General features: G+C 44.9%; 2 protein-coding genes across 2 annotated transcripts; one reads left to right on the top strand and one right to left on the bottom strand.

Moving 5' to 3' along the window:
- The first annotated feature begins 106 nt into the window (after positions 1 to 106).
- On the top strand, positions 107 to 6,395 carry TADA2B (transcriptional adaptor 2B). Its single transcript, XM_060254173.1, has 2 exons — positions 107 to 422; positions 2,088 to 6,395. The coding sequence occupies exons 1-2, from the start codon at positions 153 to 155 to the stop codon at positions 3,078 to 3,080; spliced, it is 1,263 nt and encodes a 420-aa protein (XP_060110156.1). The 5' UTR covers positions 107 to 152; the 3' UTR covers positions 3,081 to 6,395.
- A 2,533-nt stretch (positions 6,396 to 8,928) lies between these two features.
- GRPEL1 (GrpE like 1, mitochondrial) lies at positions 8,929 to 18,593 on the bottom strand. Its single transcript, XM_060253772.1, has 4 exons — positions 18,387 to 18,593; positions 12,573 to 12,744; positions 10,616 to 10,697; positions 8,929 to 9,521 (listed from the first exon to the last, which is right to left on the bottom strand). Exons 1-4 carry the CDS (start codon positions 18,455 to 18,457, stop codon positions 9,175 to 9,177), a joined length of 672 nt encoding a protein of 223 aa, XP_060109755.1. The 5' UTR covers positions 18,458 to 18,593; the 3' UTR covers positions 8,929 to 9,174.
- Positions 18,594 to 19,612: the final 1,019 nt, after the last annotated feature.

The following is a 19,612-nucleotide window of genomic DNA, read 5'->3' as shown; positions in this document are numbered from 1 at the left end:
GTTGGCGGTTGCCAAGGGGAACGGCGTCCCAGGGCTCGCGGCTGATTGGCCCTCGCCGCGCCGCCCGCCAACGGGGCGAGGGTTCCGCGCTCGTCGCGCCTGGTGATGCGGCCTCTGCGCCGGTCGGGAGGGAGGGAGGGAGGGAGGGCAAGATGGCGGAGCTGGGGAAAAAGTACTGCGTGTACTGCCTGGCCGAGGTGAGCTCGCTCCGCTTCCGCTGCACCGAGTGTGCCGACATCGAGCTCTGCCCGGAGTGCTTCTCGGCCGGGGCCGAGATCGGCCCGCACCGGCGTTGGCATGGCTACCAGCTGGTGGACGGCGGGCGTTTCACGCTGTGGGGCGCCGAGGCCGAGGGCGGCTGGAGCAGCCGGGAGGAGCAGCTCTTGCTGGATGCCATCGAGCAGTTCGGCTTCGGCAACTGGGTGAGGACGGAGGGGGAGAGGGAGTGTGGAGTTAAGGCATCCCGCCTTCGCGGCTCTTACTGAGGAGGCGGGGCGGGGCTTGCTCGGCTGAATGGGCTCTGTCGCCGTTGGCGGCTGCTCCCTGCCCGGTTCTTCCCCAAGGAGAGACGCTCCTTCCCTGGTTTGGGGGCAAGGGAGATTGCGGAATGACTTTACCAGGCAGCCCTCAGCTCCTCATTTCGTGCTCTGGGAAACAGACTCCGAACTGCAGGTCTCTGCAAGATGCAGTAGAGAAACCGCTTCCACAACAGATTGCAACACAGAGAACTGCAAATGACCCAAATAGAGCTAAATGGTGAAATGGATCAGGAATGGGAGTCTACAGAAACCCGCTGGTTGTTTTTTTAGCTCTTGAGGGAAGGTATCAGCTGTTCTTTTTAATGGTCTGAACTATTTTATGAAAATGATTTAACACTGAAGTGAATCCTGATTCAAGTGCCCACTTGGCTATGAAATTCAGTGGATGTTCTGGAATCAGTAAAACAAACTCCTAGCCTTAAGCACCTTATAGGGCCATTGTGAATATAAACTGGGGGAGGGCGGGATATGTACATCACTCTCCTTAGAGGCAGAGTGTGATAAAAATGTGTTAGGTAAAATGTCATTAAAGTAAGAAAGCGATATGAGGTTAGGGAGTGATCCTTGCCAGATCAAAAAGTGTTTCAGAAATTATGTTTCTGTCTCATACACATACCACATTTTGGGAGGGGGCTGATGAGCAGGTGTGTCAGACTAAAATGAGTTGCATGTAAACAAATCATAGGTTGTCAGTAGTGGAATCTATGGAATCTTCAGTATTGTAGTTCACCCTCCTCCTTTCCTTGTATTATTCACTTTTGATTTTGTGACAATTCATAGCTTGTCAGAACTACAAATTGTGACTTGTTCCCTTCTGTCTGGGTCTTTCCCAGTATGGAGTTAAGGCATCTTTGTCATTCAAAGATGATTACAAATTATGGCTTGTCACAGAACCTATTAATTTCTTAACTGGTGACCGGAGAGCAAGTGTGTGTGCCTTTTAATTCCCACGCTCATTTCTGTAATGATCAGCACTGGATTTGCTATTGTGTGCAAATCATATTGGTTAAATTTGGTTATGTAACTAAAACTTGAGGAATTTATTCTCAGAGGTGGAGGAGTTAGATGAAAAATATTATGGCTTTATTTGTGAATCTCTAGATTTTGTTTTTAAAGTCAAAATAAGATCTTAATCTTTTCTAAGGTTAATTGGTTCTCACCTGGGATGGTAAATTAGCAAGATTCTAAGGGAATACTAGTGTGATCAAACTTATTTGGGCAGTCTTCTCTGAGTCAAAGGTAAGTAATAACTGTGCAAATACTCTGTTTTGCTAGAGAAGTTCTATTTCGTATTTATGTGACAAAAGTTTATGGAGAAAGAAATGACTAGAACTGTCATGTCAGTTGAATGTAGCCAGCTTCATCTAGAAATTTGGAGGAAGGCCACTTGGAGTATGATTGGATCCACTCCACTGCCTTTTAAACTTAGAGGATTTCACTGTCCACTTCTTCGTAAATATTCTGTTGAATAGGTGTGAGCGTAAACTGTTTTCTAGAGGTTCATACTTAATATTATTTAATACTGTGGGCTGTTTTTTTTATTTTTAGGAAGATATGGCTGCTCATGTTGGAGCATCACGGACTCCTCAGGAAGTGATGGAGCACTATGTAAGCATGTACATCCATGGCAACCTTGGAAAAGCCTGCATCCCTGACATCATACCAAACAGAGTGACTGACCACACCTGCCCAAGTGGTGGTCCACTTTCTCCCAGCCTGACCATGCCTCTACCGCCTCTAGACATATCAGTGACTGAGCAGCAGCAGCTGGGATATATGCCACTTAGAGATGACTATGAAATCGAGTATGACCAAGATGCTGAGACTTTGATCAGTGGTTTGTCAGTGAACTATGATGACGACGATGTGGAAATAGAATTAAAGAGGGCCCATGTGGACATGTATGTGAGGAAGCTGAAAGAGAGGCAGCGCAGAAAGAACATTGCTCGTGACTACAACCTGGTTCCTGCTTTTTTAGGGAAGGACAGAAAGGACAAAGAAAAACCTTCCAAACGCAAGATCACAAAAGAAGAAAAAGAGCTGAGATTAAAACTAAGGTCTCTCTACCAGTTTATGTCTTGTAAGGAGTTTGATGATTTCTTTGAAAACCTGCACAAGGAGAAGGTTCTGCGAACCAAGATTAGGGAACTACAACGGTACCGTCGGAATGGAATCACGAAAATGGAAGAGTCAGCAGAGTATGAAGCTGCTAGACACAAACGAGAGAAGAGGAAAGAGAACAAAAATATTACTACTGCCAAGAGGGGAAAGGAAGATGGGAAAGATGGAGAATTTGCTGCCATTGAAAATCTTCCAGGCTTTGAGCTGCTGTCAGACCGAGAAAAAGTACTTTGTAGCTCTATAAATCTGAGCCCAGCACGTTATGTGACAGTTAAAACTATTATAATTAAAGATCATCTACAAAAAAGACAAGGCATTCCATCAAAAAGCCGTCTTCCTAGTTACTTAGATAAGGTACTAAAGAAAAGGATTTTGAATTTCTTAACAGAGAGCGGTTGGATATCCAGAGATGCTTCTTGAATCTTGTCTGTATGTTTTGGCATACTTATTCATATGAACAAAAGGGCCTATTGCTGCCCTGAATAATTGTTACTATCTTCCCTTTTCTCAAAACCTAGGGTTTCCATTGTGAAAGCTTGACACCCTCAGTTTGATGGATTCTTTTTCAGTGGTGGATCATGCAAAAGTTGAATGGCCCCACTTTTAACTTCCTTAACCTGAGGAAGTTGATGGATCAAGTGGCGCACATACATGGACTACTAGTATATTAAAACTGAGATGGGGAACCTTGTCACTGTTACTGAGCAACACCTTTGGAACACAAGTTATTGGAGGAGGGGTGAAAAGGCCCTATCAGCTTGTATTGTGCTGGCTAACATTGCAAGCTTTTGTGCGCTTTACTTGGAAGCAAGGCCCATTGCGTTCAGTGGGCTTGATGCCAAGTAAATCTGAATAGGGTCAGGCTGCATGTGTCTTTTTACTGAATCTTGTACATTGCAGTTGAGAAGAAATTAGGAGTTCTTGGTGAATATCCTTATTAGTGAATGTTTTTATAGTTCATTGTCATAGTATATGTATTTCATGGGATGGGCAGCAGAAATTGCAAAAAAACATGGGAGTATAGAAGGCAGCTATAGGGTGGGGCATTGAGTTGCTTCATTTGCTTGAGGGGCAATGCATTGTGGTTATTTTTTGGATTGATGGGCTCCACCATCTAGGTGATTGCAGAACTGTGGGATGCTTTTGGCCAATAATTAGCATTTCCTTTGTGAACACGGTCATGATCCAGGAGCTCTCATATGAGTGCATTGGTGCTACTGTTCTTTTCAGTGGTTGGAGTGCCATGAGGAATGCATGCATGCACACCTGTACAGAGGGGTTTCACTTAATAGAAATGAAAACTGTTCATTCAAGTACAGGATGACAAACACCCATTAGGTAGCAGTAATGGCATCTGGTTTCTGTAGAGTGAACTGCTACATCATGTGTTGGATCCAGTCTCCTGCAAGCAGAGAAAATCCCCAGGAGATATTTATACCCCTTCTTGTTGTGGCCGTGTCACTCCTGCAAGGAGAGAGAAATCTGGCGGACATACAGGACACAGTCCAGGTAGCTTTTGTCTCAGTCCATCAAAATTTTAAAAAGAAATAAGAGTCTTCTCCTGCTTAATACAAAAGAAAAAGGAAAGTACAGGTGGCTGAAGAAGGGAGACTCAGCAGAAATCATCCCGCTCCCCAGCTCTTGTGGGAAAAAGTCACCCAAGAGTAGTGACCTGTTTCTTTCCCCTTTCTTGCTTTGATCATTTATAGTGTTCTCGAGGGCCCCCCGTATTCAGAGGCAGCTTCTGTTGGGAGCGCAGATATTGTGAAGGGTAACTGGCAAAGAGGTTTGTTTGTAGTTGATAGGATCCAACACCATGCACCTACCAGGAGGTTGTATTGAGGCCTGCCAGGTGTTTGATAGTCGCTTTGGTTCTTCAGCCTCAGGCAAGTAGCAAAAATGGAAAGCTTTTACCAAGCTCCTGCTGGGGGTTTGGCAGTGTATAAATTGTGCACAGGTCTGACTTCAGACAAAAGTTGCCCATCAGGCAGCTTCACACTCGGCACAGATCAGCAGCTCTATTTTGTTTCAGGTGGTCGGCCTGAAGGGATTGTGCCAAATTCAAACACTCACTTATTGGTCGCCTTTTATCAGTGACTAGACAGCTGACAATCCAGAGATCTTTTTTGTTTAGCGGGGTTTCCTTCCCTAAGAGAAGCCTTTCCCAGTTGCTTTGGTAACTCAAGAGACAGCTCCCAGAGCAGTCTTGCTATGTGGTGTCACTGCAAAACTTACAAAAACATCTATCTCCTGCATGCCCTTTGTGTGACACAAGGCATTCTTTGGATTGCGCTGTTGCTGCCTGCTGGTGAAGAGATGTTTCTGCCCTGCTTCTCTGGAGATTGTGAGATTTGCTGTCTGTGACTGAGCTTGTCATCTAAAAATAAACAGCCTGCCTGGGCCTTGAAAAACAAAAGCCTCCATGTGCCACAGAGGTGTGATCACTGAAGGTCCCATTGGATTTAAATGTGACTGTTTTCCTGTTTAGGATTACAGCCTTAAACAGTCCAGCTTTCTCAAAACTTTTGGAATTTAGAATGGATCTACACATTGCGTAGAATGAAACTATAAATCAAGTTGATAGAATTGTGAATCACTTGAGGGGAGAGTTGCTTTTTTAAATGCCTCCTCATATATAACCCCACCACTGTTACAGTAAATCAGCACACTGGAGAAGGAAGTTTAATGCAGTCCTCTCCCTGGAGCGCTTATTGAGTTTTTTTAGGGGTGGGTTTGCTGGATTAATATGTTGAGCTTTTATGGGTGGGAACATTCCGAAACATGACACAGCACACTTTTAGCCTTTAGTTGTAATTCTACATAAAGTGCATAACCATGTTTTCTACAGATTGGGATGTAATTCAAATACAGCTCTTTAATTCCAAATCTTGAACAACTCTGTACAGGCATGGCGGAATAATTTTGGCCCTTTCCACTTTATCTCCAGCACTTATCTGATCCACTGATGTCACAAACACCACCAGCCCTGAGGAGACAGTTCTAGTCCTGTTTTTCCCTAGTGTGTGTGCTGCCTCATCGAAGAAAGGAACTTTGTTCCCCTTCATAAACTAGTTAAATGGCACTGTTTTGACAAAAGGTTCTATGCTCTGGTTACAAACTTTGATGCATCATACAGCTATAGATTTTGGCCCCAGTATGGAGTTAATCACATTTCAGTCACATAGCCGTCAGTGACGTTGGAACACAGCCCGCTTTCTCTGGCCATTAACTTACCTTATCCTTCCTAGTCTTCTTATACAGCTTGAGAGATCGTTCTTCTTAAGACTTTGTGACACACACATGCTGTTATGTGCCTACCTTATTTATAGAGCTAGGACTGTGTGGGGTTTGGGTGCTTTCACCATTATTATACTGGTATGTATGATGCAGTTAAAGTGAGGCGTTTCATGGACAAAAGACTCTCACAGACAGGTATGATGGTAGGAAAAGTTTTACCTTTTGTTAACACTTTCTTGTTGCCTAAGAGAAGCAGTTTTGGTGCTAAAGGCACAGTTGATAATTTGAAGTATTTTTTTTAGTGTACCAATACTCTGGAAAAGACTTCGGTAAACATTTTCATGTGACAGCAAACATTTCTGCAAAGTTTAACAAGAGCGAATAAATCTTTTCAGCTAATGTTTCTCTAAGGTTGTTTTAGAAGTAAAATCATCTCTGACCTGCAATAACTAATCCTACAGCAAAAATAAAATTAATAGGCTCTTGCCATGAAAAGCATACCAGTTGTTTCTTAGCAAATAAGTTATTTCCTGAAAATGGTAAAGAGTGTGTGTGTGTGTAAGGAACACTGAAACTGTAATTATTTTTTTGTTTTCTGGATGCATAGTAAAACTAGACAAAAGCAATCCAGGTCTGTCTTTGGTTTGAAAAGTTAAGATTCAGACTGCTCCAGTGTAGCTGTGCACGATCTCATGTGAGAGGCAGCCGTAGATGGGCAAATACCACTCGCATTGGGGCCAATCTTGGGGCTCATGAGCCCGCAGATAAGTGATACATGCAGAAGACTGTTTATGCACAAAGGTCTCTTAGTGAAGAGAAAAGGCATCTCTAAATCAGTGCAAAATACATTCTTGAACAATTAAAATGTTATACGTACAAAAAGTTAATACTCATTTTTTGTGAAAGGATCCAAATTTAGGCTGTCAGGCCGGCCAAAATGAAGCACTATTCTCTACAGAGGATACTTTGAAACACTTCTGCAACAAAGAGCAGTTTTATTTCTAGTTTAAATGAGAAACAGAAGGGAAACCATGGCTGTACATTTTGGCCAAGCATCAATCAGGTAGTTGAAGTGCTGCTTCTATTCCCTGCAGCTGTTAGTGCTTAGGTAGGCCTCTACCTAGAAATAGTTTCAAGACAAATAAGTCCGCCTGATCACTATCTGCACTAGGGGTGTAGGCCAGGGGGAGTATTTTTTGGGTTTGGGTATACTGAACCTGAAAAATATTGGCATTTTCCCAATATTTCCAAATTACAATATCGGTATGGAGTTCAGATTCATAAATGGGAAACCCTAATTTCTTCGGCTCCATTACACCATATGGGGATCATTATCCAGCAGTATCTCAGGCGCTGTTGAGGAAGAGGCATCAAATTTACAGCATAGCTTGCTGGGGCCTCTCCTCAAAAAAAAAAGTTTAAAAAATATTGGACCAGGGGGCTCATTTCTATGGTCCCCCAAAGGAGGTGTCCCATCCTCCACTGATTTCAATGCAGCTTGGAGAAAGCATTTAAAGAGACTGTAATCCCTTAACACCCTTCAAGTTTGTCTTTCTAGCGGTCCCAAAGATCCCAAATATTTTTGGGATCTTCAGGGCTCGACTGTTTCAAATAGATAAACAATATCTAGATTCCGGCTGAAACAATAGCTGGAAATACAAACAAGGCTCTTTTTCTTGGCTTGGATTTAGCCAAATGCGCACTCCCTTGCCTGGACATTCAGGTCCATTGCCTGATGGCCCTCTTTCCAAATCAGAAACTTCTTATAGCAAATATATGCAAGTGTAACTAAACGTTTATTGATTATTATTATAATTATTATAATTGATCTGCAGTGGATTATTTGGGTTTCAGCTCTTGCTTGGAAGGAGTAGCAAAAAGCAAGCATTCACGAAGTCTGTTCTTTGACTCCTCAACCTGGTTATCTACGCCACTACCCTGGGAAAAAATTGCATTTTAAAATCTGCTTCAAGACATGTGATTCTGGCTATCTGGAACTTAATTGGATTACAACTCCCACTGTTGGCTATGCCAGTTGTTCTCAGTGCTTCTCTAAGAGCCAAATTAGACAGTTAGTGCCCTGTCACTTCTAATTTGGACTTGAGAGGCCATGCAAGTCACAGCTGAGGAAAACTAAAATAGGTGAACAGAGGTGCTCAACAAACTATTTTCTGGTATTGATCACCTTCTTGGGACTCTTCCACCATGCAAAGAACATCTGAAACTAGGTAACAAAATATGGGGAAAGGCTGCACAAGCTGAATCAGTGCAGGCTGCTGCTGCACTAGAGGTATGTATTTTATTTTCGCTGTTCTGAAAGCTAAATGAGGCTAATGGAATGTTGAGAAGTTGAGAGGTCATAATTCTCATTTACAATTGCCACCAACTACACTAGCTTATTAGTGCCATTTGTTTGCACTATGTGCAATATGTGCACATTTGTACAGCAAATATTAATTCATCTTAAATTCCTGGTTTCCAGTACAAGTTCACATATACAAATAAAAGTGCTAAGGACATAAACTGGAAATAGGCTCTTGAGCTATGCCTCATGTACTTTATAATCAATCAACTCAGGATTCCACCAATTTAACTAGAAATCTTATCTTGCTGACTAAATGGGAGGGGGGCACAAGCAAGAGACGAGTTGCTGAGAAGGGTCGGTGGGGGGGAGACACTGTAAATATTTGCTGCTGGGTGCTGTGCCTACCAGCCAGATATCAGTACAATTTTACAAACTACTGAACTTGCCAATTAAACTTCGACCTTTGCATCGATAATTAACATAGCAATCTGAAATGTGTATAATACTAAACTGAATCTGGAAAATATGGAAAGCACTTAAAATATTTTTTCTAATTTTACTGTGAAACTTCTATGAGAACAAAAGGACTTAACTTGACTAGACCAGTGCCCAGCTCCATATTCACAAAGCAAGGAGAGAAAAGACAGCTTCCAAAAGGTGGCATTGTGGATATACGCAGGAGTCCAAAGGCTTTCATTCTAGACAATAATCAACATCGTTGCATTCTTTTTGCTAAGAAACTGCTTAGTTACAATGCAGGGCTCTTTAATCACAATATTTATCAGAATGTACAGATAATGTACAGGTAATGCATGTAAAATTCACATAGTAATCCCTCGCATTATCCATATCCAGTTTGAACACTTTGGGCTTAAGGTCCTGCGTCTTTTGTTGCATCATCACTATGTGAAGTGGACCATTATCCAGGTATTTAACAGTTGTATAGCACTTCTGTTCTTTCAGATTCAAGTCTTATGGTTCTTTCACTATGCCAACTAAGGCGGGCCTCAGAGTACGGCCGTGCAATTTATAGCCAACCTTAGACACTAAAGCTACTGTGCCGGGCTCCTTCCCTTCCATGGGGACGTGGAATAATGCTTCGTGTTCATAAGGATCAAACTTGGCCCCAAGGGGATTCAGTTTCACCAAGCCGTGTTTTCCAAACACTTTCTGTATCTGAACTTCAGTCATAGCAAGACCTTCGTAGAGGTTTTTCAGATGAGGGTTTTCATCCTTGAGCTCCTCTTTGGGAACACTCTCTGTTGCTTTCTCCAGAACATCAGCAACGTCTAACAAGTCTTTACAGAAACTCTGAATCCCTAAAGCAAGAAATCAGTCACGTTTCAGTCGATCCTGAGTGTAATAATACTCCAATTGCCTGAGAGAAAATGTTTGTTCCAGATTTGTCTGCAGTATTCAGGCCCAGGAAGTACACCTATTAACTATGATATGCTACTAAGTACTGAGATACCAACATCCTGTACAACTGAGAGAACTCTATTAAGATACAGGCCACGACAGATTGCAGTTAATGCAGATTATGCTTCAGGACCCTGCGTATGTTTACTAGAAAGCCTGTTTTAAAGGAAATGTGGCCCCTTTTAATAGGGTTTGCGGGGCCATGAACTAGTTTAGTTTGCAAATGAGTCTCCCATTCAATTCTGCTTGCGGTTCAGCCATGAACCAACAAGAACTGCATTTTTCCAGTTCATGCCCATCTCTAATATTTACAGAACTGCAGCATCAAAGTTACAGCAGGAGTACTAGCTGCAAACGTCAACTTTTTTCAGTCCCAAGATTCATCCTTAGTCTCAAGCTCAAAAATGGGCGGCACTTTTAATTCTTTTCTACGTTTTAATTTAATTCTTTTATATGTTTATATGTCCAGGGTGACAAAGTTCCTTAGGTTTGGGTGCAACTTACTGGTGCCTCCTATGCCATGAAGTGAAAACCCAAGCTAGTTAATATTATCTGTGCTTCTTTAAAGCCGTGCCACCAGTACATGTTTTACATCGGGGGTTCCCAATGTGGTGCCTGTGGGTGCCAAGGTGCTCACGGAAACCTTCTCTGGCATCCACCAAGTGTTTTTAGGAAGCGAGTGGGACTAGGTAGGACTTTTACCCAGCAAGGCTTCCGATTGACTAGTGCAGATTTTGAAAAAAAAAAAATGTTTCTCTGACAGCCGCTGCCACCACAGCACAAGGATCTGCACTGTGTGACTGAAGGTAAGCTGTGGCAACCACTTTGTTGCTGCACCCACCATGCCATGGTCAGAATTCCAGATATTCCTGCAGGCTCAAAATGTTCGGGGACCCTTGCTTTAGATGAATGGCATTGTTGTTATATTTTCAAGCTTTAGCCTTAAGTCATGATTATTAGGGTGCCAACCTAACAAAAACAACTCTATACTTACCATACAACTTTGCTTCTTCTACCAGTTTCTGAGTTCTTTGTCGCAGATTTTCTACATCAGCCAGGGCACGTTTATACTTGTCCTGAAAAACAAAAACATTTGTGTTTTATTAAACTGCACAGCTACCTGCCAGCTTTTATGAATAAAATGTCTTTCTCATGGCCTCAGAAGCATGAACATGTCGCACAACGCCCGTGGGTTGCCTCCTATTTTTGTGACCCCCAATTTGGATTTGCCTAACTAATAAAAGAAAAGTAAAAACTGAAATCCAATCTATAAACTAAACTGGATTGTTATATAACTGGCTACGAAGTAAAATCTAGACCGGGGTGTTGAACTCATTTGTTATGAGGGCTGGATTTGACATAAATGAGACCATGTCGGGCTGAGCCATGTGTATCAAAATGTAATGCCAGGTAGCTGACATATAAACTTTATAAACAGGACAGACACACAAAGATTTTTTTTTTGCTTAAAATAAAACATGCTTAAAACATTAGCCCGCTTGCAATATTTTGTTTTACAGTCTATGATAAATGTCACCTCTTGCTATGAATTATTGCATCAAAAACTGCAGACAATGTCTGTGCTGTACCAGTCTTGAATATGTGCTGTTCAGGTGTGCACATCTGTAAGTTGTAAACCTACTTTTGATTCATTAACATTCATTACAGACATCTCATGGTCAATGCTTTGAGCCTAAGACCCAGAGGAACATGAAGCAGCTGGGCATTGTGAGCTTTTGGACAGAAGTTGCTTCACGGACTAGTCAAGAACATGTGAAGGCACCATGGCCACAGACTGAGGGCTATGTGCTTGTCTACAAAAGTATAATTTTCCCCAGAAAAATGACAACTAAAAAAAAAAAATACAACTCCCCTCCCCCCCAAAAAAACAACTACAAGAACAGAGAGACAGCCTACTATCTGGAAAGTCTAAATTCAAGACCCCCAATCAAAGGAAAATATGAAAAAAAAAAATAAGGAAAATTTGCTGGGTAAACCTGGGATGGAACAGTCTCTCAGCGTAATGCTGATATTTCTCTTCTAAATAGTTCACATGCTTTCCTATTAAGAAAATCTGGAGGGCATGAGTACAGTGAAAAAGAGGAGGGGAACCCAGTTACAAGCCCAACAAAACTCTCTCTCTCTGTAGCAAGGCAAAAAGCTCATACCTTCACTAAAACATTGCTAGTCTTAAAAGCATTCTTTGTAGCTCTCCTGATGGTGGGGACTGGGCAAAGGAAGCTCTGGCTCTTTCTTTCCTTCACCAGGGTAGGAGGAGGGGGAGGAGCCTCAGCCATTCATTAGAAGGAAGAGAAGCTTGTCTCAGTAGCTCTGCAGAGTGATTAATTGAGCCTGGCAGACTTAATCAACCAGCAGAGCTACAGAGCCAAGCTCCCTCACTGGCTGAGGCTGCTCCTCCCTCCTCCTCCCTTTGGGAAAAGAGAGGGGGGAGAGGAAAAGGCTGCTTTGCTGCTCTAGCTTTTCCAGGGAGAAACACAAAATGGCCACTGAAAAAAGCACGCAAGGGCAAATTAAGCAGACAACAGCCAGTCGCTGGAGGGCCTGATTGAAGCTCTCTGTGGGCCTGATCTGGCCCGCGGGCTGTATGTTTGACACCCCAGATATAGACATTCCTATTTTTGGCAAAGGAAAATTAGCTTCAGCTCACGAGGTGGAAATGTAGGACTCCATGCAGACTTCAGAAGCAGTTCAAACCACTTTAGTTTATACTACAAATACTTTGGTTGCAACCCTGAGGACACTTTCATGGGAGTATGCCTCATCTAATAACACAGGCATTACTTCTGAGTAGACCTTACAACTGTCAGATCTCCTTTTTTCAGGTATTAGAGTTGTCAAATCTCAGTTCTGAAATCAATTATTAACACTAACTTCAATAGTACTACCTATCTACTGAAATATTTTGAGAAAACAAATCCAAGGATTCTTACTGTTACTTCTTTTAGTTGCTCTTCCAGTTTAGCTTTTTCCTCTGTTACTAACTTTGCAGCAGCAGCAGACTTAGAATCAGATTTCTGTTCACTGTTGTGGTGACTGGGCTCCTCTTCCAAATTTGGTCCAGTACTTTTCTCCTGAGTCACTGTACAAAGCATTCGAGAAGTCCTGAAACAAAAATCGTATTCAATGGAATTAAAGCAGTTTTCTTTAAGAAAACCCAGAATAAACCTTTATTTGAGAAATAAAGTTTGCTCAAGATCGTCTGCAGACCTTATTTTAAGAGAAAGAGCTTCTGAGCATTAGAGTTTTCTTTAAGAAAACTCAGTCCAATACACAGAGGAGGTGGAATGGTACTTTTTTTTATTAGACAAACATTTGATAACACAGATTCAGGTGGGGGAGCCATGTAGGTCATAGCAACAGAATAACCGGCCCTTCTTGACAACATCCTCCTCACCCGCTACCTATATGCAATGGTTGGTGAATTCTGTTTCAATGGAGCTGAAGAAGCATGCATGCATGCACGCACATGAAAGCTTATACCCAGAATAAACCTTTATTTGAGAAATACAGTTTGCTCAAGAACGTCTGCAGACCTTATTTTAAGGGAAAGAGCTTCTGAGCATTAGAAAAAAGCCTTTGTATATTGAGTGCTACTCACTAGGCATCAAAAGTGAACACTGATGATCATTCCATGATTAAGGGGAAAAAACAGAACCAATAACTGGATAGGTTACCATCAGATTATGCCTGCACCCTTACAGGTATTTTCCAGTTAGTACACTCCACTGAATAACACAGGACTGACTTTGAGTATAGCTGAGTATATGTATTCTGGAACTCACAAATGACTGACTCCGAAAATACACCACAGCCATATTGAACAGTATGATTTATAGACCCTATTAGTAACAAGATTTTAAAATATTTGTTCTTTCTCCTTTTTTGTGATTAGAAACACTTCATTACAAACTTTATTGCATTATTCTGTGTACAACTGCTGGAATATACTATTTGCCACAGACAAGTGTGTCTAACAAGAACTTTTAAAAGTGTGATTTTACATGTACTGCAGTTTTCTGTACCACAGACACCTGCAATCACAGTAATTCAGCAGTTAAATTGAACCAACATGGAAATAAAGCTTGAACTGGTACTTTGACAAAAGCTTGATAAAAGTTTCAGGCTTTTATCTGCCACCCTGGGATTTCAAGACAAATGGGTCAAGATCACAAGGTGAGGCTATATTCACAAAGTACCTCCGTAGCCACCCTTCCCCCCCCTTCCGCAAATCTAGCATGTTCTTCCAAATATCTTTTTTTCCGTGGAAGAAAGCCATTGAGATACTGCCATATTTTGAAAACTGTACATGAGATAAGTCAATAATCCTGCACTGATATGGTAGAATGAGCAGCCAGCACAAGGGACAAGGCTCTGTGCTTGCTCAAGGGCCGTTTCAGCATCCCCAACCCATTCCTCAGGACAGAAACAAGATAGGAGACGGTCATACTCACTGGGTGCCTCTTTCAGCCCTAACCTACCTCACCAGGATATTATGAGGATAACATGGAGAATTAGCTAAGCCATTCTGAAACGCCATGGGGGAGAAAGTCGGGGAATAACTGAATAAAATAGAATAAAATAAAGGAGTACAATGACAGGGGGAGAATCGGGGAGGGACGGTGGCTTTACGGGACATCATAAATAGATCCCTTTCCGAGGGGCGCTTTCCAGCACTTTTGAAAGAGGCTATGGTCCGCCCCCTCTTGAAAAAAAGTACAGCAGACCCGGCCAAATTGGCAAATTACTGACCGGTCTCTAATTTACCGTTTCTTGGTAAAATTATTGAGAGGGCAGTGGCGTTGCAGGGTTTTCTGGATGACGCTTCCATCCTAGACCCTTGCCAGTCCGGCTTTCACCCAGGTCATGGGACGGAGACAGTGCTGGTCGCCTTGGTAGATGACCTCCAGCGGCATCTGGACCGAGGCGGCGTGGCGGTGCTGATGTTATTAGATCTATCAGCCGCATTCGATACCATCGGCTACTGATCCGCCGCCTGGCCGACATAGGGGTTGGGGGGCTAGCCCTACAATGGCTTTCCTCCTTCCTCAAGGGTCAGGGCAAAGGGTGGCAATCGGGGGTGAGCTGTCCCAGAGGCACACACTAGATTGTGGGGTGCAGCAGGGAGCAGTTCTCTCCCCGATGCTATTTAACATCTATATGCGCCCCCTTGCCCAGATTGCCCAGAGGTATGGGCTTGGGTGTCACCAATATGCAGATGACACCCAGCTCTATCTGCTAATGGATGGCCGGCCTGACTGCGGTCCAGAGAATTTGGACCTGGCATTGCAGGCCGTGGCAACTTGGCTTAGGCTGAGTGGGCTGAAGCTGAACCCGACGAAGACAGAGGTCCTTTGCGTGGGTTGCGGCGCCCTAGGGAGGGAAATACCTCTCCCGGTTTTTGACGGTGTGCCTCTGAAAGCGGCGCACCGGTTCAAGAGCTTGGGAGTCCTACTGGAGCCTTCATTATCAATGGAGGCCCAGATAGCAGCCACTGCCAAGTCGGTGTTTTTCCACCTGAAGCGAGCAAGGCAGTTGGCTCCCTTCCTGGAGCGCCAAGACCTAGCAACAGTGATCCATGCAACGGTCACCTCAAGATTGGATTACTGTAATGCCCTCTACATGGGGCTGCCTCTGTGCCGAACCCGGAGGTTGCAGCTGGTGCAGAACGCGGCGGCTAGGCTGATATTGGGGCTCCCGAAATGGGAGCACATACAGCTGGGGCTACGCAAACTGCACTGGTTGCGTTACTTACCGGGTTCATTACAAAGTGCTGGTTATTACCTTTAAAGCCCTATATGGCCGAGGACCTGCCTACCTGAGGGACCATCTCTCCCCATACGAACCCGAGAGCACTGAGGTCAGCAGGGAAGAACCAGCTGACTATCCCTGGACCAAAGGAGGCCAAACTTCATAATACCCGTACACAGGCCTTCTCCATCGCAGCTCCACACCTATGGAACCAGCTTCCGGAAGAAGTACGAGCCCTGCGGTGCCTTGACCAGTTCCGCAGGGCCTGCAAGACCACTCTTTTCAGGATGGCCTTTGCTGGCTGAGAGATTGCTGTTGGGTGACTTTCGCTACTGTCATTTTATAAATGGAATTAGCACCTGGAAATCTGTATTGTATTTGGTTAATTGGAATGTTTTAAAGCTAATGTAATTTTAAACTTTGTATAACTATGTGAAAATGTTGTTAGCCACCCTGAGCCCGCTTCGGCGGGGAGGGCGGGATATAAATAATTTTTTTTTTTATTTTATTATCCATCTGAAGAAAATGGCTACTCTGGACAGTAGACTTTATGGCATTATACACTGTTTTAGTTCTTCCCTTCCCCAAACCTGCCTTTCCTCAGGCTCAACTCCCAAACCCCCCAGAATTTCTCAACCCAGAGATGGAGACCTTATGTCAGCACTGAGTAGCAACCGCTATTGGTGGCCTGTGCTCTCCATAATGGATTGCATTTGAAAATAACACAATCCATACTGCCTTTATCTTGATGTTGTAAAAGCAGAAAATTAAATTTTGTGATGTCTTCAGGATACCAAAAACCAGAGTAACTTAGGAAAAGGAAAGGAAAGATCCCCTGTGCAAGCACCAGTCGTTTCTGACTCTGGGGTGACGTTGCTTTCACAACATTTTCACAGCAGACTTTTAATGGGGTGGTTTTCCATTGCCTTCCTCAGTCTTTTACACTTTCCCCCCAGCAAGCTGGGTACTCATTTTACCAACCTAGGAAGGATGGAAGGCTGACTCAACCTTGGGCCGGCTACCTGAATCCAGCTTCCGCCGGAATCAAACTCAGGTCATGAGCTGAGAGTTCAGACCACAGTACTGCAGTACCGCTGCTTTACCACTCTGTGTCACGGGGCCTTAACTTAAGGCAATCACAAAACAAAACTTCAAACTCAAGGCTGGATCCAAAGCTGCCATTTTGCTATTTTTGCCAGTTTCCTCATCTTGGTGAAGATCCCATTCTGTTCCAGAAGGTTCTGTAACTTCCTTGAGCAGAATGGGGGAGGGGTGCAGGCAGCAACAGGAGGGAGGGAGGGAGGGAGGGAGGAAGGAAGGAAGGAAGGAAGGAAGGAAGGAAGGAAGGAAGGAAGGAAGGAAGGAAGGAAGGAAGGAAGGAAGGAAGGAAGGAAGGAAGGAAGGAAGGAAGGAAGGAAGGAAGGAAGGAAGGAAGGAAGGCAGGCAGGCCTGCTCTGCCAGCTTCAATCTACTGCTGGTGCTTTAGACCCAATCCACACATTTTATTAAAACATTGGTAGAGGTCAGTAATTGGAGACATGCTCCACTCTGTGCACAGGGGAATAGTGGGAAGCCAAGGGACATGGAGGACAAGGAAGCTCAGAGCCAAGGAGAAGCTGCCAGTCAAGGAGAGCGAAAAGAAAGAAGACGGCCAAGAGAGCAGATATCCTCCCTCCATCCAGAGCTCACACAACTCCTCTCCATTACTGACCTACTCCTGTGACAGGCAAGAAGGAAGAGAGCATTTCCTGTGGTGGACAATCCCTCTCTTTTCTAGCAATCCCTCTCTCCAGTTTCCCCAGCTTCCTGGATCTGTGCTCTTCACCCCTCTATGTGGGGTGTGGTTGTACCCACTGTTCTTTTGGTTGATATCTGGGGAAGCCCGGAGCCAAAACCCTACGTAGCAGTGCACATCTCATGTGGAACCAGCAGTCGGCTTCCTCCACAACCACATCATCCCCCTTGGTCTAGCAGAATTCCTAGGGATGCCAGCCTCCAGCTGGGGCCAGGGGGTCTTCTGAAATTACACATCATTTCCAGACCACAGAGATCAGGTCCCCTGAAGAAAATCGATACTTTGGAGGGCGGACTCTATGGAATTGTACCCCACCGAGGTCTCTGTCCTTCTCAGGCTCCACTTCTAAACCTCCAGGGGTTTCTCAACCTGGAGCTGGCAATCCTACCCCCCCCCCCCCCGCATACCCCACCACTGGTCTGTGGTACGTGGTAACCCTGCAAGGGGAACTGCACACTGACAGATACTATTGGGGAGGGACGGTGGCTCAGTGGTAGAGCATCTGCTTGGGAAGCAGAAGGTCCCAGGTTCAATCCCTGGCATCTCCAACTAAAAAGGGTCCAGGCAAATAGGTGTGAAAAACCTCCGCTTGAGACCCTGGAGAGCCGCTGCCAGTCTGAGAAGACAATACTGACTTTGATGGACCCAGGGTCTGGTTCAGTATAAGGCAGCTTCATATGTTCACGTGATGGAGCAGGGCCCTACGTTTCGAAAAATGCCCTGACAACCAGCGCAGCAAGAGAACAGGGAGGTTAAGTCCTTTTCCCGATCTGCTAGCTTTCTGTGCGTAAGAAGAAATATATCAGGATGGGCAGTAGAAAAGAGCAAGAGTTCAGAAGCACCTTAAAGACTGACAAAACCTGCAACGTGAGGGACTCACGGAAGCTCATCCCGCCAGAGACAGTGTCAGTTTTTAAGGCGCTCCTGCTCTCTCGTGTTTGCAAGGATTTGGTTTCCCCCTTCCTACGTCTGCTGCCTCCCTCTTCCGCAGGCTCCACTCCCTTCCAGCAGGCTGGGATAGAGGCCCCGCCGCTCCTGCTTTCCTTTTGTGACCAGGGGGAGGCCCGTGGCTCAGGTCCCCTGGCACGCTTCACCCACGTGCAGCTCGGCCGTCCCCCTTCCCGCTCCCTCGCGGCCAGGCCAGGCGGGGCCTCGGCTGGGGCCCGATCTCCGGGGAAGGGCTGGGTTGGTCTCGCCTTACCGGCCCGGTAGGAGGAAGAGGCGAACAGCCCGCCCGCCAAAGCGCTGCGCTGCCCACACTGCCGCCGCCATCTTGCCGCTTCTGCCTGGAAAATGACTCCGCCCCGCGCCCCGATCGCCTGACGCAACCCCCTTCGTCCAATCAGCGGCTAAGGCGAGAGCACAGCCAATCACGAGGGCGGCATGTTCTGCCCGACCTCCAGCACGTTCGGGTGAGGCAGCGGCCTTTGGAGGGCGGGGGAGGGAGTTTGGTTCTCCTTGGAGGCGCTTCGGAGCCTCCGCCTGATGGTTGTCAAGGCAACGGCGCTGTGGCCGGGCCGAGGTAGGCCGCAGCTTTGGGAGGCGCTGGCTGGGCTGGCTTCCTTCCTTCGCTGGAGAGAGCTCCCGGCCAACGCGTCGTCTGCAAGAAAGAACCGAGCCGAGACTCCCTTGGGCCTCTTCTTTGTCGGGGGCGAGGGTAGTGGGAACAGCCGGACCGCGCCAGGGCTTATTGTGCAGAAGCGCCTCACTCCTCTGTGCAGATTACCATATTTTGAAAAACCAAAAAGAGGCCACAGAATGCATAAATTGCAAGAATAACCATGATTACAATGATTTATTACAAAAAAGCAATGATTACAAACAGCAAGAAAGACCCCAGTCGTGGTTAAGACCTATAGGTGTCAGTGTTCGCAATATAAAAATCCACCTCATTTCACGTCTCAATAACCATTTTGTGATGTCAACTTTGCCCTGTAATCTGAGGAAACTTTTCGACCACAAAGAATCTTTAAGAATTAGGGTCGTGCTGGAGGTTCCTAAAATGTTCAACAAGAGGAGCGTCAGCCACAAAGTTCTTAATTCTGGATTTATGCTCGAGGACAACGTGTCTGGATAACACATGTCATGCTTCCCAAGTAGATCTTTTGACATGGGAATAATAAAATATAGACACATTGCTTGGTAGAGCAGGCAGTAGTATCTCTCAGATATAACTTATAACCTGTGTCCGGATATACAAATAGTCTTAGTTCTAGAGATAAAGAGCATGCTAAACACGCCCCACATTTAAAATGGCCCCCATTGACATTCGTGGAGTTAGAAGATCTTTGAAAATCTGATCTTACCAGGGTGTAGGGTTGCCAATCCCCTACCAGGGTGTAGGGTTGCCAATCCCCAGTTTGGAGGCCCTCCCCCCACCCCCCCTCAGGGTCCCCAGAAAGCGGGGGAGGGAAATGTCTGCTGGGA

The sequence above is a fragment of the Heteronotia binoei genome, chromosome 14 (assembly GCF_032191835.1).
Source record: "Heteronotia binoei isolate CCM8104 ecotype False Entrance Well chromosome 14, APGP_CSIRO_Hbin_v1, whole genome shotgun sequence".
NCBI lineage: Eukaryota > Metazoa > Chordata > Lepidosauria > Squamata > Gekkonidae > Heteronotia > Heteronotia binoei.
Note: the sequence above shows the minus strand (reverse complement) of the source record. Positions and strands in the feature narration are given on the sequence as shown.

Bases quoted from the DNA above. Each gene is read 5' to 3' on its own strand.
- TADA2B (XM_060254173.1), top strand. From the start codon at position 153: ATGGCGGAGCTGGGGAAAAAGTACTGCGTGTACTGCCTGGCCGAGGTG. The intron at 423-2,087 runs GTGAGGACGGAG...TTTTATTTTTAG, and splicing joins AGTTCGGCTTCGGCAACTGG to GAAGATATGGCTGCTCATGT.
- GRPEL1 (XM_060253772.1), bottom strand. From the start codon at position 18,457: ATGGCGGCGGCAGTGTGGGCAGCGCAGCGCTTTGGCGGGCGGGCTGTT. The intron at 10,698-12,572 runs GTAAGAATCCTT...TTTGTTTTTCAG, and splicing joins AGCAACTAAAAGAAGTAACA to GACAAGTATAAACGTGCCCT. The intron at 9,522-10,615 runs GTAAGTATAGAG...TTCTTGCTTTAG, and splicing joins AGAAGAAGCAAAGTTGTATG to GGATTCAGAGTTTCTGTAAA.